Raw genomic sequence first — 23,672 nt, 5'->3', positions numbered from 1 at the left:
AGGATAAAAAAGCAGCGAGCAGCGTTGAGTTTCTATCTGCAGGTGTGTCATCATCTCCAGCTTCCTCATTCAGTCCTCCACAGTCCTCACTGAGCTCAACCGGTCCTTCACACCCATCGAGGGCTCTCCAAACATACTCAACTTTGACCTCTACACTCATCTGATGGGTCAAGAGACTGCAGAGAGAGAGTGAGAGAGATAGCTCAACTTAGCCTCGTTCACTGTCTCTGGTTTCTGGTTTGATGTTTTTCCTCTCATCTCTGCTTCATTCTTTTATACTTTTCTACCTAAACATCTTGAGTCAGCTTAATGTCTTTATACACGAAAATGGAAAATAGGTTCAGAAATGTATTTAGAAACACATGCAAACACCTATTAAAGTGCATTTAATGGCCTGTAAAGAAAACCTATAACAAGGAACTGGTTTAAGGCTGAACCCCCACCCCTTAATCAGTGGATGGACTTCTGCTTTTAAGAAGAGATCCTCTTAGATTTCTGCTGCTGTTTGGGACCTGTTTTTCAAAGTTATATTAACTAGTATTCCAGTAAATATCCAAGTGGGTATATTAGATATGAGACAGGTCACACATTCCCTGACCTCCACTGAGCTGCGTTGCACCATCTGTGATGGTTGCATCTTCTCTCTGGACCAAAATAGATTTATTATACATTTATTTAGTTGAACAGTTCAACATCGGACAAAAATCAAATGGGAAAGAGCTGCAATGATGCTGTGTGAAGTCAGCTTCATGGATGGATGAATGAATGAATGGACAAACGGACGGACAGATGGATGGATGAATGGTTAGATGTTAGATGGATGATTGGATGGATGAAAGTAGCTGACACCTGCATTCACTGGTAAACCCATCAAAGATGTTTGTTTATAGTGAATCAACATTGAGTTTGATGCTAAAAACTGTTTCTCTAAAACAAAGTGATGCATGAAAATTATAATTAAGAGATTATTACAGGTTTCTATGTTAGCTGGGAAGATATTGGATGTATACTGGGCACCGTTTTACGCCTCTACGTTTTCTCTCTCTTGTCTCTGTGAAGATGTGATATTTCTACAGATCTGTGAAATGTGTCAGGATGGAGGCATGTGCAAGTATGTGTGTGTTCGTCCATCTCCTCTGCAAGAACGACAGTTCCTGTGTGTGGGCTTTACTGTGGAGTATGTGTCCGTGTTCATCATCACTTCATTCAGTGTGTCCTCTGAGCCCGTCCCCATTGGCTGTTTTCTGACCAATGGCATGGCAACAGGAAGTACAAGCCCCTAACAGCTGGTCCACCGAGAACAAACAAGGACGATTCAAAGACTGTTACATGCAGAGAAAAATTTATAAAGCATGTGAAAGACAGTTTGTTCTGATGGAACAAATCTTAATTGTGTTTCCGTATTATTAAAGGAAACATAGAGGTTTTATTATCAGGTCAAACCTACAGATAATCCCTGATAATATCTTGAAATTAGAAATAACTCTGCTGCTGCTTCCATTAATCCCATGCATCTTTGTGTGTGGTGAGATGTTTCACTCACAGCTGCTCTCCAGGTCTGAACACACACACATGCATGAACCCAGCTGCTCGCCTCTAAGAGACCCTCAGCCGTCATTTAGTCTCATCTACCGGCCGCACAGATCGACACTTTTTTATTTTTACAATCGATCACGATCACGCGTAAAACGCCGGACTCATTTATACCGGGAGTGTGTTGAAACATCAGCTGTGACAGCTTGTCATCCATTATATGAACAGTGTGACTGTCATGACCACCCAGCGTCAGGGTGATGCGACACAGCTGGAGGGCTCCTATTAGCTTAACTGGTAGAGAAACAGCGGTTCTGTCTCCATGTGGATGTAATCTCAACATTTAGAAGATTCTGGACTGAAATCTTGGACCATTTCCATACCTTATATTGTGGATCAAGCTTTTTCTATTAGTAAAGTTGAATATAAAGAGTTGCTTTAAACTTTTGTTTTCAATATTAATATGATGTGCAGTCATAGATTATTTTTCTCCATGAGGACCAGTCAAGCTTTTCCTGAGTTCCAGTAATCAATTCTTTTAAAACATTTTGTGTTGTTTCATTGCTCAGCACTTTGGTTTAAATGTCAATTTATTAATATATTTATTTGACAGGGACTTAAAGGGAAACATGTTTGTGCCAGGCTGTAGCAAAGCTGCTAATTTCCACCTGCAGTCCATGGACAAGAAGTTGTTAAAACATGCACTAAAACAAACTATTTAAAAAAATGTTACTACTAAAACTTCCAAACTCACTCACACACAGACTACACACATTCAGAAAAAAACTGTTCAGTTATTGTGTACAGGTTTGTTTGGACAACAACCACTTTTTGGTCTTTAAGCATCTTTAAGTTTGTGCAGCACTGTTTTTTTTTTTTTTTTAATCCTTTATAAATAAACCGGATTGGATAAAATTTTGATCAGAAGTATTAGTTCTGAGTCTGGAGCTAATAGATTAGCTTCTTTGGGCTAATGTGACCCAGTGTTTTCATACACAGGGTTACTTTTCAGCTATAAGATCTAAATATGCGACTTCAGTGGCTAACTTTGCCTGTTTTAACTTGTTAAACTGGTGCAGTATTGACATCATGAACACCAAATAACTGAATCTTATGTGTATTATTACATTACATCATTTTTCTATGCTAGGCTAATAACCAACCAATTGCATAATAACATAATTGGTATGTATTACATTATTGGCCATTTGTCCAGTACTGGTTGCAACAGAGATGTTTTTATTTAGTTCCATAAAGACACTCCAATGATTTACTTTGTTTTCATAGACAAAATAGAGCAACAGTTTGTTTGCTAATGATGTGAGTTCCACAAAGTCCAATATATAAACCTAAATCTTACTCCACCTCAGCTACAGAACGCGTTATAAGAAAATGAGAGGAAAGCCAGGTGCTTGCTGGTGTCGATGTGTTTACTTAGATGTTGAAAAAAAGGTCAAATTATTTGATTGATTCCCGCAGTAGGCAACGCTGTTTGTTTAACAAGTTTTTGTCAGGCATCATGAAGGCAGCACAGGGAGCTACTCTCTCTGTCTCTGGCAGTGATGTTAACCCTCTCCCCTCTCTGATGTGTCTAACATCAAACACTGTGCTGTCACACACTCTCACACACACACTGAAATTGCGAGTGAGCTCTAACAGCTGGTAACAGACACAGAACAGAACTGAGCTGTCAAGTCGACACTGCAAAGCTGACACACACAGACACACACGTTAAGTTAAACCAGGCGCTCGCTGACACACCAACAACGTGCACTAATTCTCTCTCACACACACACACGAGCAATCCAGTCTTGATCTGTGAGATGTGGAAAAGCCAGCTGATATTTTTCATGTGTTGCCTTCATCAGAGCTCAGTTCTGCAGGACTTCCTTTGGATTCTTATCTGTGACAGATGAAGCAACAACTTCCTGAATCCCACAAGCCTTCATCTTCTTTTAAATGAGAAAGAAATGCAACCCAGGCCTTGGACTTTTCAAAGAAATTTATGTGTGGCTTTAAACGAGCGCAGCACCAAAATGCTTCATCTTGCAGGAAGTCCACCCTCGCTCAGGTTGATACAGATGCAACTAAGTTATGATCCCCTTGACTTTGAACTGGTTCAAATAAGCTACTTAATAAGGTTTGCATCTCTAGTTATGTCCCACACATTTCCACAAACTCAACTTCCTTCCTTCCTTTCCAAGCACTGTTCAAGACCACCCTTAGCTTCAATTACAGTAACAAGCTTATGCAAGGGCAAAAGTTATTTTTGTTTGTTGTTGCTGTTTGTTTGTTTTCCAAAATCTTTTTAGAGATTTTTGGGAACATAGCATTGCCGAACCTCGACTTAACCGGCTGAGATCATAATGCTGCCCCCATCAGGCTTGTACAAGGTGCAAGGCATGATGGGTATTGCATGTAAATTCACTTATTTTCTTGCCTTTGTCTTATGTTTCTGACCCCTAGCAATTTAATTTCTTAAAGGTACACTGTGTAACTAAATCATAGGTCAATAAAAAAAAAAAATTAAAAAGAACAATGTTTTGTTTCAACTGGTATCTTATCACTTTACTAATATAACTGTTATGCTTTTATTCTTTTAGAAAGAGCTAAATTATATCTACTTCCAGTGGCTCCACATACACGGTAGCTGCCATGTTTGTGCGGCCATTTTTATTGTGGTGTCTCTAAACAACTCTGTGTGTGAAGTGAGACCCCACTGAGCTTTAAAACTGCAGCACCAGCTTTGTGTAATAGGAGTTAGTGCACCGTTTGGGATATATAATGTCTTAAAAAGACGTTAGAAGAAGACAGTACATATCTACAGTAGTTGCCTGTCGTGGGGTCATCGCTGCACCTGAGGCCACTGGATGCACTTGCAGGTGAAAACATGTTTATGGCTGGAAGAATTTTGGCCTTTGACGGCCACCGTACATTCACAACTGTGCTTGGTATTTGAAGCCATTGCAATGCCCATCTTTATCACTAGATGTCAGTAATTCTTACAACTGCACCCTTAAATTTGCTTCTAGCCATTTTCACATGTACAAAATTTCTTTAATCAGTTTACAGTTCATATCAGAACTGTACCGTTTACCCTGGCGCGCAATAAAATACTTAGAAATTTAACATTTTAACCAGTGAAAAATAAAAGTTCTTTGGTAGTAAATGGTAAGCACTGAAAGTTTCTTCTAGGGCTGGGCGATACGGCCTAAAAATGAAATCTCAGATTTTTTATAACCAAATCCGATTTCCGATTTTAATCAATTTTTTTTTCTTTTCTTTTACAAAACATAAACTTATTAAAAACATTTATTTATTTATATGAATGAATGCCAACAAAAATAAAGCATATAATGATATGTCATAACTTTTCCACCACATAGAAATATGGAACACAACTGCATCCGTGATTTCTTTCCATCTGAATCCTTATCATACAGGATCCACTGCAGAAATAATTCCCCTGATGAAGGTTGTCTCTTAACAAGAGTTTGTAGGCTAAAGTTGACATCTCGTAGAGGCAAGGGTCACGTCACTGAAAATCTGTCAGACAAACACTGTTCTGGTGTGGAGGGAGGGCTAAGTCTGCTGCTAACTAACTATGGAAAAAAATCCAGATTTTCATAAAAATAAATCACCAGAAATGGAAAATTCAATTTATCGATTTTATCGATTAATCGCCCAGCTCTAGTTTCTTCTAATTTTTATGTTGAAAGACAATCACAGTGTCAATGTCAGGTTTGTTTCTGTAGCACATTTATACACCCAAAGCCTCCAAAGTGCTTTCCACAAATCAATAAAATCTGAAAACACAGGGACAACATACAAAAGTACAACATAAAACCCCAACAGAATGCCTGTACTCAGCCACAGGTCCAGGTTTGCAGAGATTTAAAGGTGGAGAGACTGTTTGCAGACCACACAGTTAAAGGCAAAGTGTTCCACAGAGTGGGGGCCTCATCTGAGAAAGCTCAGCCTCCTCTAGTTTTTAAGTTAGATCGAGGAACTTTGAAGACCATCTGACTGGCTAAAAAAAGCGCTCTGGAGACAGTACAGTGAGCTCAGACAGGGGGCCAGCCCATTCAGATATTTAAAAACTAATAAAAGAATCAATCCTGTATTTGACTGGAAGCCAGTGGGGGGAATGGAGGACTGGATTTATGTGCTCATGTCTCTTTGTCCCAGTGAGAAGACAAGCGGCTGCATTTAGAACAAGCTGCTCAATTCCCACATACAGGGAATTACAATACTCTAAGCATAAACAACTTTTTCAAGGTCTCTTTTGCTTAGATAAGGCTTGACTTTGGCAATAAGTCTTAGCTGGACGAAGCTAGACTTAACCACCAAGCTGACCTATTTTTCTAGTTTAAAAGCACCTTAAAAGCACTGTTTAACAACCTCAGCTTTGTTCTTGTTTAATTTTAAGAAATGCAAGTCCATCCATGTTTTAATGTCAGTCATGCAGTTTAGCACAGCCTAAAGGGAATCTTTGGAAGGAACCTTCAGCAGCAGAAACACCTGCACATCATCAGCAAAGCATTGGAAGGAAATAGCATGCTTTCTAAATATCGACTCCAGGGGTAGCATTTAAAGAGAGAACAAAAGCGGACCCAAATCCAACCCCTGGGGGACCCTGCAGGTCAGAGGGGCCAACACTCCATTTGAACAGAGAAGGATCTGTCCGTGAGGTAGGATTCAAACCACTTTAAGGCAGTGCCTTTTAAGCCGACACAGTGCTCTAGTCTAAAAGAAATGTATGGTCCATGGTGGAGAAGACCATTGCCAAGTCCAGGAGAAATAAAATGGCACAATTACCAGAATTAAGGTTTAGTAAAAGATCATTAAAAACTAAACTAAGTTTCAGTGTAATGGAGAGGACTAAAACCAGGCTGAAATAGTTGGATAACAACAACTCTCTCTAAAACTTTGGAAATAAAAGGGAGCTTGGAAATTGGCCTAAAATTAGCTAAAACCGAAGGATCCAAACTTTTCTTCTTCAAAAGAGGCTGAACTGCGGCATGCTTGAACGAGAGTTGGATGGTTTAAACCTTTTCATGATCATTCATTCTTTCATCTTCTGTACTTCTTAGTCCAATTCAGGGTGGTGGTAAAGTTGGAGCCTATCCCAGAAACTAGTAGGTGAACGCAGGTTCTACCTGGTACAGGTCGCCAGTTCATCACAGGGTTTTTCACGGTCAGATCAGCAGAAAAAATAACCATGTAAACACTCATTCTGATGGTGTCTGTGGTGTATGTTGTTTCTGCGCATGCTTGAACCACGTGGGGGTTAAGTGATGCAATGAGTTTCAGGGAGACTTGAAAAATGACGAAAGTAACAACAGAATGGGAGAGTTAAGGATTATTGAGCATCTTTAATGAAAAAAAGATCTTCGACTACATCTTCTTCTGAATTAGTACGCATTGTGCATGTGAGTGTGTTATGATCATATTAAATCTTTCCATCTTGTAAACACACAACTGGTTCGATCAATGTTTACATGTCAGCTGGAACCTCCGATCAGATTGATTTCAGTTGAATAGATGAAATATTTTTCCATGTAAACATAGCTTTTGTTGTGAGGTCTATTTTTGATTTTCTTTGATTTTATTTAATCAAGTTCAAGTTATATCCAATCGGATTCTTCAAGATTTTTTTTATAATTATGCTTCTTCCTGAAAGGTGATTTACCACCATCCCTTAAGGTTTTAGAAACGCATTGGACAGTTCTCAACAAATTTTAGTTTTTACATGTACAAATATGTTCAAAGCATCCAAGGGTTTCCAATGATCCTCTTGTATGAAGTATACTTGAAGAGGTGCACTTTGCCATCAGCATGTCAATGAAGAAGGTCCAACAGAAGCTGGAGAGGAGGAGGAAAGTCACAGGACCTGTGAACATGAAGGTCAAAGCCAGCTTTTAACAGCAAAAATTCAACTGTTTCTGCTTTTCCTTTAATTTACTTCTTATAAGCTGTCTCAATAACTGATTAGTGTTTGGGCAAAAATGTCCTTACAAGGTTTAAACTCAAAAACCTTTCGGTTCAGTTAGATAAAAATCATGCCTTAAAGTAAACCGCTACAATTGGAGAAAGCCAAACAATCAGACTTTTGATTGTTCCTCATTGTAAGTGATGTTAAAGTCAACACATTGTCATAGGCCATGAGTAAAAAAAACAAAAAAAAAACAAAACAAAAGAACAAACAAAACCACTATTTGACCCCATATACAGAGGCTAAAGCTCGTCAATGCTAAGGTTCAAATCCCAGCAATGACAGGGATTTGGTCCCGAACAAAGGAAAGCCTGGATTATTTATTATGAGGGAGCTAATAGCAAACAAAGAGCAGGTGTAGCAGTAAATAAATGAAGACCAGATGAACAGTAAATACAGTAGGTAAAACTAAACAGAGTAACCGGGCGGCAAACTCTACAAAATCAAAGAAACTAAGAAATCAAACAATGAACCACAAACTCAATAGAACCCCATAAATCATGACATCTGTGTTGTATGTCTGAGTTAAAGTATTTAAACAATAAGTATCTCACAGTAAATCGTCTCTTATTCCACATCTGCAAGTGTTGCATGCTTCATTTCAACACAGTGTCCGATTTCCTGAAGAAGCGTTTAGCATTTAGCATGTAGCTGTTAGCAGTTAGCAGTTAGCATGCAAATATTTCTTTCACTTTGACTTGGAGTGGAGTTTGAATGGTTTCCCTTATTCAGAAGGTCAAATTAGTTTAATAATAAGTCCTATAATAACATGAGGAGCTTTGTTTCTCCTGTCTGTCTGTGTTCTCCTGGTTAACTTAAACGTATACAAACTACAAAGTGAAGGCAGCTGGGACCGAGGCATGATGGGAGTGATCAGTTCAAGATGCCACCGCAGGGAAGCCTATTTTTCATTCTCCTTTCATCTCTCTTTTCATCTCTAAATATAAATCTGTCTCCCCATCTATCATTAATTCATTTTTGTCTCCCCTTTCTTCTTCCATGTTCTCTCCTTCTCTCATTTTTTATTTTTCTCTCTGCCCTCGCCTCCTTCTGTATTTGCCTTCCTCATTCAGTCTTTCCCTCTCCTTCCTACCTCAGTTGGATTTGGTCTTTTGCATCCTTTAGTTTCTTTTTCATCAGGTTTCCCTTTTTTTTAATCTTTTTGCCACTTTTAATTATCCTTTTTCTTCCATTCTTCCATATCCTTCTACACTTGTTCCATCCTTCCCTCTTTATCTGTCCTTACCTTACTTTTGTCCCTTCCTTTTTACATTTTGCTTTATGAAACACTTCCTCATATTGACCCCTCCCATTTCTCCTCCTGTTCCTTTACTGTTTTACCCTCTTTCTACTATCTCTTTCCCATCATCTTTTCTCTCTCCCACCCTCCATCCTTTACCCACCCGCCCCATCCTTTTAATTGCATTCAGGAAGCTGCCAGATATTGTGAGGTGTAATGTGCTGTCTGATTCCTCTCTAAGTGTTCTTAAATGATCGCTATTTATTTGTCAAGCCAAGCGTTGAACGCTAATTAAGGAGAAATGCTTTGAACTGCTTAGTGTGATTTTGTGTGGTCGGTGTGTTTAAGTGGAGTGTGTATTTTTGGGTGGTGTGTGTTAGTTGGAAGATGGAGGAAGACGTCATTGGCAATCCTTTGCTGCATCCAGTCCTGCTGCGTTTGTGTGTCTGTGTGTTTGCGGTGATGTATCCCTGAGGTTTTTCTTTAACATCACACTAAATACACACAAGCTGCCCCTGAGACTTTAAAACACAGGATTGGCGGAAACTGTACCTGTAATTTTAACTAAGGATGTGCAGACCAAGATTTTTATATGTTTATTTATTTATTTTTCATTTTGTGTCTGATTCCAATCCAAGTCATTTAAGATTCAGTATCAGCCAGTGCAGTCCAATATTTTGCAGTCTACACGCTGTTGAGATGTAAAGGTAATAAAATCTACCTGCCTACAGAGACAGCTAGATGGACCAGACACTACAAGCCTTAGTTAGCATGTTAATGTTAAAGTTCATGACAGTGCAATTAGAAAAAGACTGAACAAGTATGTCCTGTCTGGTGGGGCTGCAGGGTTAGGAGGCGTTAGGTTAAACTCACTGCGCCACAGTTGATGAAAACCCAACACAGTATATCTCCACACACATCTCATACCAACTGTGAAGCACGGTAGTGGAGAGCTGATGATATGGGCTCCTTTTTCAGCCTTAGAACTTGAATAACTCGCAGTCTTTAGCCCCTTTCATAGATCAGTTTAGTCTTATAGATGCAATAATAAGCCCCTCTCTAAGCAGCTGTTTTCAAATTAACCAAATTAACCAAAGACGGCGGTCTTATCCCGCACTGGTGTGTTCTTTCACAAATTATTATGCTGTTTTGGAAACAGAGGAGATGTGAGTAGGGATGTCACGATTATAGATTTTCTTGGTGTGATTATTACCTCTGCCAAGGTAGTGGTCATCAGCAGCGTTGTTTCGTCTGTCTGTTTGTTAGCTACATAACTCAAAAAGTTATGTTGCTAACAGACAGTTATTTGATTACATAGTCAGGACATCTTAGAAATAGAATAAAGCAACAAAGGATTAAATTTTGGGGATGATCTGGATAACTGCCTAGAGCCAGAATTTTTTTAAAGTATTCTTTGCTATGGGGAGATAGGGATCATTTAATTTACTAAATTTACTTCACTCTGTAAACAATGAATAAATCCAACATTTTACCTAAATTTCTCTCATAGAAAACAGATGGAAAAAGCTACAAGACCTCTACCTGAACCTGGGAGGTTTCTTTCTGGAAACAACATAATGAAAATTATTTTGAGCATTTTTTTCAACCTGAGTCAAAAATTAGAAATATAGTAAAATTATCTAGCTATCTTTGTCTTCCTCCTGTCTTTCAGCAAATAGCTGCTGTTGACACAAAATTAATACTGGAATAGTGGAAATAAAGAAATAAGGCCATTTATCTGGAATTAAATAATGTTTCTTCTACAGACCATTGCTCACCGATGACTGAAAATCATCACCCTCAAGCCAAGTCGGTTATGTTTGAATAGCAAACTATACTAAAAAAAAAAGACGCAGCATGGTTCCAATGTAGGATCTATCCATGCTGCTATCAGGCACGAAGTACATCCTGGACAGGTTGCTTGTCCTGGGAAGATTTAGAAACACCAGTTATCCTACAATCATTTGTGTAAGGATGTCGGTGTATTCTTAGACTCTGCACAGCCAAGGTTCGAGCCAAGAACTTTCTTGCTTTGGGATGATAGTTCTTACCACCACACTACTGTGCGGCTTATGTGTACCTCATAAAATCTCCCCAGTTAGCCACAAGATGACCACAGAAAGAAAAAATTATCTAGACTCATCACATTGTAGTATGTATGATTCAGTGCTGATTGTTAATGCTGTTAAATTACATATTGTAATAGTCACAGACATCATTAATCATCATAATGTCACACTGTCATCCTGCAATGCTGAAGCAAACATAAAACGGACCTCCCTGCTCTCTTACTGCCACCCATGCTGACTTAGAGGCGTATCAGAGGTGGGCTAACTTTGACTCATCGCTCTGCCTCTGTCCATTCACAAATCATCTGCAATGAAGGGGCATCAGCTTGAGAGGGTTTGTGAAAAGGGCTGTAAAATCAGCCATGAACCCCTTTAAATACCATTGTATTTAATAGTATTGAGGAGTCAAGCATGAGACCATCTGTCTGGCACCTGAAGTTTGTCCCAAACTAGATCATTCAACAGACAACGGGCCTCATTCATCAGCCGTGGTTACAAACAAATCTGTCCTTCATTCCTACTCATGACCTTTATATGAAGATTGTGGAATTCAAGAAAATCTTTGTAACTTTTCTGAATTGTTTTTAGGTAAGATGTGACAAGCAGATATGTTTGAACAAAATCAGCGTTTGTGTTGTTTTCTGTTGTTCAGGTCATTAAATGACAAAAGTAAAATTACAGTAATGTTTTTTTTTATCAGATTTTTTTAAATAAATTTTGTTAATTTACGAAACATTTTATTTAAAAATAAATAGCAAGCTATTGCAGATTGTCTTAATGCTAGAATTTCCCTCAGGTGAATATTAAACTAGCTTTTATTCATTTCACTCATTCAAGAATAAGTCGCAGTCAAGATTTAGTTCGATTTTTAGTCTTCTTAAAACGATGAGTGCGATGGACTGCACACACACCAGATCTGTTTTTTCAACAGCAAGAATAAACTCCACTTGCACTTGCACATAAAACTGCTTTTATATGACAAGATCTTACTGTGTGATTATTTATAACAATCTGTATCACTTTGATCCACATGTACAGTGTACGGAGGCGGCCATACGCTACGATGTAAGGATGATGTTCCCTTCTGATCGCATATCATTAAGGAATAGTTATCGTTCATCAATACCTACACCAATACCTTTCACCCATTAAAGGAAAAATTGTGTATTGTTGTGTAATTGTGTAATTGTGTAGTGATCATTGTATTTATTGCAAGATAAAATAAAAAGTATGAATAAAACTCATGAACATAAATACAAGATAAAGAAATGCTTATTAATTTACAATGAAATACATCAATGACTAAATTAAATGAAAATAAGATTCACTATAAAAACTATCAAAATAATTAGACAACAAATTAATATGAAACCAATTAACTTTCTTAAGTTGAAAGAACATAATGCTCAGGAACCTGCATTACACCAGTAAAATATCAAAACACAACATTGTCATCACTAACACCAGCATCATCATCATCATAATCATCATCATCATGACATCTGATTGGCCACCTTAATCACAAAAGACATGGAAGGAATACACCAGGGGTGGTTTTCAAATGTGACTTTATTGCATAAAACTGACAGAAGTGGAGCTATTTGACATGTTTTGCATCAGCACAGCAGTATCATCATTTTTTAAAAAGTATTTTATCCGATATTTTGACTGGCAGGTATCAAAGTATCGATTCCGGAGTATTGATATGCCCATCCCTGCTGTGATATTCCGGCTAAGTGTGGTTACAGTTACAGCTGAGCTGGGGAAAATTAAGTTAAAAGAACCTCTAACTGGTGTTAGAATTTTTCAGTCATGGTGGAAATGAAACGCGAACAGACCTTTATAATTCTGCTATGTGCGGCAGCCATCATCCTGTCCTGTCAGACATGTTCCCATCGCTCCATCTGTGTGTCCAGTGCTTTCCCATCGTCTCTGCTGGTTTCGCTCTCCGAGGAACCAGCCTCGGGGCCTGACTCCCTCAGGAGTGTGTGTTGGTGTGTGGATGTGCATGTGTGTGTGCGAGTCAGCTGGAGCGAAGCTGGCGTACAGGTGCGCCACTGCCTCGCCAGCACTTCCTGGTAATTAATGACTTCTTCCTGCCTCCCTCTTTCTCTGTCTCTCACGGTTGCAATGGTGGAAATTGATGACATGTGAGCGTTTGCTCTTTTTTTCAGTCACATGAGGACGGAGGGTCGAGTGGGAGAGGAAGAGATGGAGAAAAAAGAAAGAGGGAGGGAGATAGAATCACTTAGGAAATGTTGGTTTTGTTAAACCAAGTCAACCATCCATCACTGCAGCGACTTCATTCTTTTCTAATCATGTCTGCCTCTGTTCTGCATCTCTCCACCTTCTTTTGCTCATCATCTATTTTTGTGCCATCCCTTCTCTCCATCTCTCTCTCTCTCCTCTCTTCCTTTGAGTGTCTGTCCTCAGATTTCTTCTTCCTCCTCTCTTTCTGTACGTGTCTCTGCATCTCTCCCTCCCTTTCCGCCTCTCTCTGGTAATCTATCTTAGTTAACATCGTCTCTGCGAGCAGCTGGGTACCGGAGCCCAGACACACTCTCACACAGAAAGATAATGACACAGAGAAAATACAATAAGTAAAACAGCAGCAAGAGACGATTATTACAGGATTGTGTGGTTGGAATGAAAACACTATGAAGATACTCATAAATCCCAGTGCAGCAGGGGATTGTGGGAAAAATGCAGGTTTGCAGAAGAGTTGCAGATTAGCCATCAACTAGTCGTTGTTACCACTTTTTCTTTCTCATCAGCAGTTTGTTGCCGTGGAAATATCTGAACACCTGTTAGACAAATTGATTTAAAGCGGCGTGAATTTTTTCATTTTTTCCTTTTATTATTCCATTTATTGTTTTTCTTCCATCCTCTCATCTGCAGCTGGTGCAGAATTTAGCAGCCGGACAGCATCTCTGCTCCGGCTTCTAATTTAATCCAGAATTGATTTATAGAAATATTTTGGATGGTTTTAATACTTCACAGGGGTTAGAAGAGCTCCGGTCTTACTCGAACTCCAGACTTCTAGCTAAACTGCTTCTCCTTGTTCCTTGATCGAGGTAATAACGGACATCGTCTGCTCTCTTTTGTTTTTATGATGATGTTCTTTTTATAATCTGCCTCTTTTTATTTGACATGTTTTATCAATCAGACTTCATTTAAGTGGCTGTTTTTACACAAAACTAAGTTCTTAAACTAATAAAAACAACAACAATCATCAGAAACAACAGATCCCAGCTTGTCTCATTATATAATATATATAATTTCCCCAAATAATTATTTGGGTAAAATATAAATTATAATTAGGTTAAATAAAACATGAAGTTATAAAAATTTGAAGCGTATATTATAGGATAACATTAGTTTAACTAATCTATTGAAACTGCTAAACAAGTGAGTCATTACAATAAATGAATGAGTTAATTAATAAAAAAATAAAATGCTCTTTAATTAATATTTACCCCTTTACGTCTGTTGTTGTAAATTCTGATCTTTGTTTTATTTTATTTCTCTTTATGTAGTAAATTTATTTTATTTATTTGTTATTCACTCATGTTTATGTATTTATTTTTCTGTTATTCATTTATTAATTGTTATTAATTTTTTTTATATTTAAAGGGATTTTCTTCCAGTCCTTTGTTCCTTTATTTGTTCCTGTATTTATTTTGTTTTAATAGAACTGTAAATAAGTTCAGGTGTTATGTGGCTAATGTGTTTGTATAGTTTTGTTCAGTGTGTTGGTGAACTGTGGCTTAAGTTCGTTTTGATTCGACTCCCCGGAGGATAAACCCTGACGGTTTGTTCATGTGTTTTCATCCAGCATCAGATGAAAGTTTTAATTCGGCCTTGTTTGTCATCTGCTCCGAACCATTCGCTGTTAAAGACCAGTAAAAACCTTTTATTGCTGCTTCCAGTCCTGCTAGCATGCTGATATTAGCATGTAGCTCAGACACCTGCCCTGCCAGTTTACAACTGTGTGTTAAGTTACTGGAAAAGGTTGAAGTGATGGCTGGGCGTGTTTCTTTGTCTCTTTGACTGTGGATGCTGCGTGTTTGTCTCAGCCTTTTAAAGACAGTTCATGTTTTCTGCAGCCGCTTGTGCTCGAGGCCCGTTTGACGCTGATTCTGTCGTCCTCACCAGCCCAACCATTGTCTAACAGATGGCTCTGTGGATGACCACGTGCAGCCTGAATATTTAGATCTCCAGGCTGCACGGCGTTGTGGTGGTTAGCATTGTCGTCTCACAGTAAGGATGTTCCTGGTCTGAACTTTGGTAAGGGGTTTTCTATGTGGAGTTTGCTTGCATGGGTTTTCTTCAGGTACTCTGACTTCCTCCCACAGCCCCAAACCATGCTTGTTAGGTTAAACCGTGTTTCTAAAATCTCTCTACGAGTGATGGTGGGAGTTACCCCAGTGATGGACTAGCGACCTGTTCAGGGTGGGATATGCTCCAGCTTCCTTATGACGCTGTGCCGGAATAAGTGGCTATGGATGATGGATGTTTTGATCTCCATTCAAAAGATACCAACCAGAACCAAGAAAACAAGAAGCAGAAGAACCAGATGGATGCTTGTTCAGTTTTTAGCGTGGTTGTCCTCCTCCTCTAGGATAACTTTGGACCCCAGCTACTCGGCTTAAAGCCAGAAACACTTAGTTTCACACACATTGCTTAAATTAATGGAAATGAAATATTCAAATAAATTTGAAGACAGGTAAAGAGACACAAACAGCGAGACGGGGCGACATCTACTTTCCTTCTCCTCCAGCTTGTCTAGTTGCCAGGGCGACGGGGCAGACTGGCTTGATGCATGAGAAAGAAAAAGGAAAAGAAAGAAAAGTGACCACAATCAATGAGACCCTTTTTTGTTTTAGTGGGAACCTCCTTTTAGCCCCCGACAACACACACACACACACACTGAAACCCTAATGGATGGACCAGGATGACTGAAACTAGTGTGACTGTGGGCCTTTGTGTCTGACTCCCTCTCCCTCTCTGTGTGTGACTGACTTTATTTAAGACAAGGGCCCTTTTGTTTTAAGCCGGAGAATGGCTCTGAGGCCGAGTCTGGCCTTGTAATTGGCCTACTTAGGCCCTGTTTAGCATGAGAAAAGTCTCCTTGGCCCTTCGGTGCCGAGCTAACTTTTGTTTTTCAGCCGTGGAGAAGACAGACTCGCTGATCAGAATTCAGATTACGCCAAAAAAACAAAACAACAACAAAACAACCCATAACCCCCCACCTCTAAAACCTCTAAACACACTCCTCCACCCTCTGCATGAAATACACTGCACACTAATTACTTAACGAGGAGCTGGGAAAGAAATCCACACTCTAACAGAGTGATGGAGGAGTCTATCTGAAGGAGGAGGAGGAGGAGGAGGCAGGTTCTTTTTCACCTCTTTCCTCCTCGTCAAACTTTTTGTGCCACTTTAAAAGAAATAAGAAAAATCCATCCTCCATCCTGCTGTCTTTTTGTTCTTGAGCTCTCCTCTGTCTGAGTCGGCCCAGATGTCACTTGTTGCTGCTGGAATCATTGAACTTAATTAGCGGGACAATGTGTGAGCGCTTTGCTAAGTTCGAGCCGTAAACAGAGTCTCAGCTTTATGGGAGGAGGGGGAATAAACAGCAGCACAGACAAAGTTAGGCTGAGTGAACGTCTCCACGCTGGACACCATGAGGTCGCGATCGCAGAGGTAAATACCTTCACAAGCTTTTACTGATATCTGCCGGCTTTGAGGTGTCTGAGGCGGACGTTGTTGGTACAGGAGATTCAGACTTTCTGATGATTAACACTTAATAGCAGATATATGGAAATATAACTGTCCATATCTGTGGGGGGAGTTTAAAATTCTAGCTGTAATTAAAAAATGTAATGAAACTTTGATATTTTTTATTAGAATAACCATAAAAATTGTCTTACAATCTGATATTTAGTCAAAAAGTCTTTTTGATCTTGTTTAGAGGTTGATGTTCAAGAGATTATTAATCATGTTTAGAGGATCTTTTTTTTCTTACTTACTAAATCTGGTTATTATCATCTTTCACACCCATTTTTAGCTGTGAAAACTTGTTACAAGACCTCCCAAGACCAGTTCAGTTTCCAGTTTACCAAGTTACCAGTACACTACTAAAATATACTAAAATAAAAAAAAAAATAAATAAAAAAAAGTAAACTTAAGAAGATGCAGACAGTAATCGGAGAAATAATCTGTCAGTGCAGTAAAATAATTCCACATGGTAAGATTTCCTGAAACCAGAGAGAATTTGTGGGCTTTTAGTGAGAAATGTCTGAAAAGAAACGGTGAAACACTCATTCCAGTCCTGCCGATGCTGCTTCCAGGTTCAGCTTTCTACTGCAGAGAGATTATTTCACTCCATTAAAGTCTGAATCTTCTCAAGTCTGTTTATCCGCTAATTTCTGCCATCTGCTCACTTTATCAGATGACTTCAGGCTCTTCTGTTGTTGGTATTGATGATAACTGTGATATTAAAATGATTAAATATCTAAAACCTGGATGATAACATTGTGACTTGATCTCATAGACGTTACTGAGAATAGTCTGGGTTTTTAAAGTTCCTTATCACACAAAAAAGAGACAAAAAGTTATTAATAACACTATAATATTGCATTGATAATACCCTTTTTTGATAATAAATGTGAAGTGAAGGTGGGAAATCTTCACTGTCTTAATGGGAACATCTATAGTTAATGTGCAGTGACGTTTGCTAAGTGGTCTTTGATGTAAATAACAAAAAATGGAGATAAATTAGGACAGTCAAAGTAACCCCATCACTTCAGAGAGAAATCCAGTTTAATTTCTACGCTGCAGCTTCTGTCAATATTTTAGGTCAATGTGCCGGAACCTGGAAAACATTTGATTGAAGGAAGATTTTTATCCTGATTCATGGGCTGACTGGGTTGACTGGGCCTAAACTGGGTGTCAATCCGTACTTTAGAGTACATAGCAGAGTAAAGACGTCCGTTTCTGGTACTTTTTCTTTTTATTGCAGTGAACATTTGCATGATTTTAGTGGTTTTTCTGGTGGAAATTTCTAATTTCCCAGGCGGAGGAGGTTCGTGTTGTGGCTTTATTTATTGCTGTAAATACTATTAACGACCTTTAGAGCTGTACATGTGTTTATTTACAATTACCTTTTCAAAATCCTCAGCATTTTGTCTTTGGCTGTCAACACATCCTGATCAGTTTTCCGGCATCTCAGAAAAACTTTCCCACCGTGTGAAATATTCTGATTATTTCAGATAATTCAAATATTGTTTCCAACTTGCCTTTTTTCTCACTTAGCTTCTATCGCTCTGTTTGTTGCCAGCATTTAATACTCTTTTACTTACATTTGTTTTTAAAAAATACCAACCAATGTTAAATAAATATACCAGTGTCTTTTACTGCAATTATTTTTAAAAATAATCCCACAAAAATGACCATTTATTAAATCGGAGTGAAATCTGTTTGATCCTGCAGATCCCAGAAATTATTGATGCTTTTCAAGAAAACTAAACCAGAAATGTTTTTGTTTGTTTTGTGTTTTTTTTAACAGTTTATTCATATAGATCCCTTTCTTTGTGTAAAACCTCCTCACATCCTGAGCTGTAGTAACACTTTGTGTTTCTGTCTCTATCCAGTCGATACTGGGCGGTGAGTTGGGTTTGGGGAGCCCAGGCGCGTCGTCGCCCACCAAGCCGGCCGGTCAGTACTACCAACACTACAGCTCCAACCCACGGAGGAGAGCGCTGCCTCTGGACACCATGGGTAAGAAGCTGCCTGCACACACACGGTGTACAACACACACACACACACACACACACACACAAGGACAGATCGATCATAAAATCTAACTAAACACGACAAACCTTCAATCCAAAAGGAACGAAACAAGCCTAGCTAAACTTCACTTTAACATTTAGCTCATTCATTTGTCTCTGCAACCTTCAATTCATTCAAAGTGGAAACTAAAATCCTCATGATGGCTGTTAGATTAGATTAAATAGCTTAATAAGCATGTGGCACACACAAACACAGGATAAAGATAACTTCAGATTTGCACCCAACACCCAGCTTTAAGTGTTTCTTGTCGCTTTATTTTACCATCATGTTTCATGTTTCTGTTTTAATACGAAATATTCACACCCTATTTTATGCAACAGAAAAATCTTCTGTTGAACATTAACCACAGAAAATATCTTCAAATGTTTTTTGGTGTGTGATAATTTATTTAGTGTGACTTGAGTCAGAAGGAGGCAGCGGGACTTTCAGTGAATCCATATCCGTTAACGCTTAATGGTCACATGAGTGTGTGACTTAATGCAGTTTTATTATTTCTCTGGGTGCCTGTCCGCTATCTAGAAAATGGGAGTGTTTGTTTTTAAGGATCCTTTATTGGTTTTATTACCGACAGGTGAAAATAGTTTAAAGACCCTGAAGTTTAAAGATTTTGAAAATTGTTTTCAAGTTTCTATAAGATTTGAAGTCATAGCTACATTCATTTTAATAAAAACATGTTAAAATAAGTCATGATTGTTTGCTATTTAGTGGCTGTTTTAACAGAAATAGTTATTTTTTCTTTTAAAAATGCTAGGTTTAAACTTTTAGGCAATATTTTATATGTAACACAATCATATTGGCACCAAACCAAATCATAATGACAAAACCTTGCAGTTAAATGCAGTTCTTTAACAATCTTTGCAACCTGGCATCCACATACGAGAACGTCAAAAAGTGGCTCGTCTGCACCAGAATACCTATTTCTGCGTAGCTGGAACTTCCTGTACACAAACGTGGACCATTACACTGCCATCTGCTGGTACCGAAAGGGAAAAATCACATTTACAATTTTATTTATATTTCTTTAACAGCATGTTCTGCCATTTGATAGAGCTAATTAATCGCTGACTTTCATGGATTTTTATATAACCCTGCCTGAGCCATCTCTACCACCTGGTTTGGGTCTGAGTTTGACTTATTCCATTACTGTTTCAAGTTTTTTTTTTCACTAAAGTTTCTATAATACTTACCGTCATCTCAAGCATTTCTTACAAAAAACATGGATTCTTATTATTATTGTCCAAAGGAAAAATGTTTTTATTATGGCAATTTTTTTTATTTTATATATATATATATATATATATATATATATATATATATATATAGATAGATAGATAGATAGATAGATAGATAGATAGATAGATAGATAGATAGATAGATAGATAGATAGATAGATAGATATAGATATAGATATTTCTTTAATTTATTTTTTAACCAAAACTTGGGTCTTATAAAGTAAAGAAAATCTTTATCTTTTGCCTTTTAAGGGCTGAAGTTTTTATTTTCCACTCAGTGATCAATGCTGTGTATCAGCAGTAAGAGAAAGAAGTGTGTTTGTAATCAGCCACCTGTGTTTCCCGGCTCATCATCTGTATGTGAAGCACAGAAAGCTGAAAGCTGTATGACCATCCCGCGTCTCTTTGTGTGTTTGTGCTTTCAAACAGGACGTACAGGTTGTCTTTTACAGACCAGGACAACGTGTCCACAGCGCAGCCTTGGTAGCGTTAGCCTTGAGAGGACGCGAGCACACATGCAGACTTATACGGCAACTGAAGGCCAATTTCCAGAAGAGGCCCGCTTTCATTTTTCCATCAAAGTCTCACCTTCCAAGTTAATAGACCGCCGCTTTGCTCCCGATGAGAAGAAACCCTGAAAAAATAATTCAAACATGTCAAAGCAGCCCTCCATCAGCCCTGTCCTTTTTTTGTACTGTGTCTTTTTGCTTTCTGCATCTGATTGTGTGGCTCTTGTTCGCAGTGAAAGCTGTCTTTGTAAATATATTGATGGCGGGGGAAAAGTGGCCTCGCTCTTCCCTCCTCCTCCTCCTCTTCCTCCAGCTCGAATAAATTCAAACTAATCCAGCAAGAACCTTCTTTTACAAGAAAAAAGCCTCTTGGCCTGGTAAACCCTGATGCATTGATTCATTGTTTTGTTCTTTCTTTTGTCTTACAGAAATTCACCCAAAAAAAGTGCGGAAGGTCCCTCCCGGCTTGCCATCCTCAGTAAGTGATAACATGCCTTTTTATTATCATTATTTCCAGGGTATTATTGTTGATTTGTGTGTGTGAGTGTAGAGGAAAGGGTGCTGGTATTTTTGCACATTTTTGGATTCACAGAGTTGAGTTGGTGGCATTCAGTAAAAAAAAAAATACGTTTAAGAAAAAAAGGATAAAAGTGTAAAGCCAACATCACCATGTTTTGTGTGTTTGTGGAGGTGAAGATGAGCTGGAAAATAACAGCTTTCAGCTTTGTTGTTGTTGTTTTGGACGAGATTCGTGCCATTAAAATGACTCCAAACAAAATTAAAAAAACATCTAAAAATATAAATATACAAATAACAGGAATTAAATGTCTGATTTGATAATGGTGAACAACAGAAAATAAGCTGTTTATAGCCACTTAATTATAAAATAATCATTTCAAAGGCATTTGTGGGCAGGATTTGTCGGAGCTGCTTTGTTTCCCTTTTATTGATTAATGATCCTGTGATTTGGTCCGATCTGTTGGTGCTGACGGTCCAACTGGTCGAGCTGGTCGAGGCTTTTTTGTGCTGATGTAAAGGCTTGAAAGAAAGATGAGGGAGATGAGGACAATGATGCTGCTGGAGCCTGGACGGACACAAACAGCTGCCACCTTTTTGTTGTTGCTGGTTTTTTTCTCGTTTTGCAGGAACATTATTTGCAACAAGAAAGAGTCGACTAATCTACTCCTAAATTTTACATTTCATTTAGCAGAGTTGCAGAAAAAAGGAAAACCTGTTTCTGATGTTTGACTTCTGAAGCCGTCTAAGAGCGTTAAATGTGCTGACTTTGGGCTAAATCAGCGTGTGATCAGAGAGTTTTACTTCCCGATCGCGTTTCTCTGCGACAGAGTGGACCCCAGCTGCTGCTCCCAGGCCCGAAGCTTGGCCGCCGTTTGAATCAGAGGGAGACGCAGCAGCTGTTTCACTTTATCTGTGTGTTTTTTAGGTTGAGTCTTGTTTTTAGCATGGTATGTTTAGCCTCAGGTTGCTAATGGGCAGTATAATTTCCTCCAAATTCAAAGCCTGTTTGAAGTATAAACATTTTTTTTTCATGCATATCGAAGATGGCTTCTTTTTTTTTTTTTCATTTGGATTTGACGCAGCTGTGGCGCCCATTAGATTTATTTCCGATTTTGTTGTACAGGAGGGGAGTTTTCCTCCAATGCTGACCTCATTAATGGCCAGTTAGCGGCGGCTGAATGTGCGGCGTGTCAGCCGCCTCTTCGGCTCGGCGGGAGTCCGCCTTTCTGTGGCCTTGGCCCGCTTTGTCCCTGCTTCCTGCTCTCTTTCCTCCTCCTCCTCTTCTCTGTGTCTACAGCAGTGAGAGGAGGGAGGGAGAGAGGAAGGAGACAGAATGGAAACCAGGAGAGGAGAGGAAGGGTGAAAATAAAGGAAAGCAGGGAGAAGGATGTGTGCAGTTTACACAGGCTGCTGTTGCTGTCCAAATCTGACAAGTTTACTTTATTTGGACACAAACTTAACATTCAAAAGCTGGAAAGGTCAAATTTAAGCACAGAAAAAGTTATAAAATTCAGGTATTTAAATTACTAAAGTACTAAAATTCAACATATTGATACAAGAAAAGATTTCTCCTTGATCCAGGTCTTTGATTTACAGTTAATCCAGCCTGTGTCTTGTGAATGAGCTTGAAATTCTGGTTGACAGCTCCACAAATCCTCCATCACCAAAACAAATCTGGTGGCTTGTGTTCAGGGGTTTACATGCAGCAGGATTCACCCTGAGAAGGCTGGCCGGAGGAGGGGCAATCTAATCTTGGCTAAATGGACTCTCACATAACTTTAAAATGAAGCTAATTTAACGTTAAATACCAGCCAGTTGATGTTAAAAGAAATGCTAGAATCTTTACCCTCTGACCATCGACACAAGCTGGACCAAACTGCAGCTTTCCCAGTATGAGTTGTCATGTTCAGATCAGGTTTCTTTCAGAGGAACACAATGCCCCATAAAAATATTCTTTCCTTTTTCTTTCTTTTAGCATGTTGCTGCCATCGCAGGAAGAAGAGGAGTTTATCGCGTTATAATGTGATAGTTTTATTTTAAAAACGGGACGCTTATAATGTTATAGTGTGATAGTTTTATTGTTAGAACATGACCTTTCAGATTTTTACACTAAAACTTTTACGTCATACCATGATAGTTAATGTAAAATCGTAAAACATCTCAACGTGAAATGCGATAGCTTATTGAAACTTATATGACACATTTCTCATTTCTACAGTAAAGCTATCACGTTATAAAGCAATAGTTGATGGTAAAAACCTGAAACTTATCAAGAGGAATCCCAACAGCTTATCATGTAATCACATTATAAAATGATAAGCTCCTTTATTCGCCTTTAGGTGGCAGCAATACGCTTCCATAGTAATAACACGTGACTTTGTCTTATCATAGTCAGTCTCAGAAGTCCACACCTTTATTTATTTTTAACTGCTAACCTCTACGAAATTAACACACCTCTGCCTAATCTTTCTTAACAGCTCCTGCTAATGTACATCTATCTGTTTTAGCTTCCCACTGCCACAAGGGGCAGCGCTCAAAATGTGAAAAAGCTTGAACCATCGTTGCCTCTTGGTTTTGTTTTTCCTGTTCTTGTTTTTTGCTCTGACATGGAGAACGCTCATTAGCTTTTGTGCTTAACGTGCAGATAAAATCCAGTACATAAAAGTATGGATTAATGTCAGAGAACTAGGCACAATGCCCTGGTGCTTTGTCCTGTTG

At 38.7% G+C, this 23,672-nt stretch overlaps 1 protein-coding gene across 5 annotated transcripts in view; it reads left to right on the top strand.

Moving 5' to 3' along the window:
- The window catches only part of LOC121629940 (transcription factor 4-like), a 261,687-nt gene that overhangs the window by 124,089 nt on the left and 113,926 nt on the right, over positions 1 to 23,672 (top strand). For 4 of the 5 annotated variants that reach the window (XM_041969878.1, XM_041969880.1, XM_041969877.1 and 1 more), the window contains 2 exons: positions 18,493 to 18,619; positions 20,864 to 20,913. In XM_041969878.1, the coding sequence (XP_041825812.1) occupies positions 18,493 to 18,619; positions 20,864 to 20,913 (177 nt within the window). Of the gene's footprint in view, positions 1 to 16,239; positions 16,544 to 18,492; positions 18,620 to 20,863; positions 20,914 to 23,672 lie in introns of those variants that run through there. The other variant, XM_041969882.1, reaches the window with a different exon arrangement.

The sequence above is a fragment of the Melanotaenia boesemani genome, chromosome 19 (assembly GCF_017639745.1).
Source record: "Melanotaenia boesemani isolate fMelBoe1 chromosome 19, fMelBoe1.pri, whole genome shotgun sequence".
NCBI classification, from domain to species: Eukaryota; Metazoa; Chordata; class Actinopteri; order Atheriniformes; family Melanotaeniidae; genus Melanotaenia; species Melanotaenia boesemani.
Note: the sequence above shows the minus strand (reverse complement) of the source record. Positions and strands in the feature narration are given on the sequence as shown.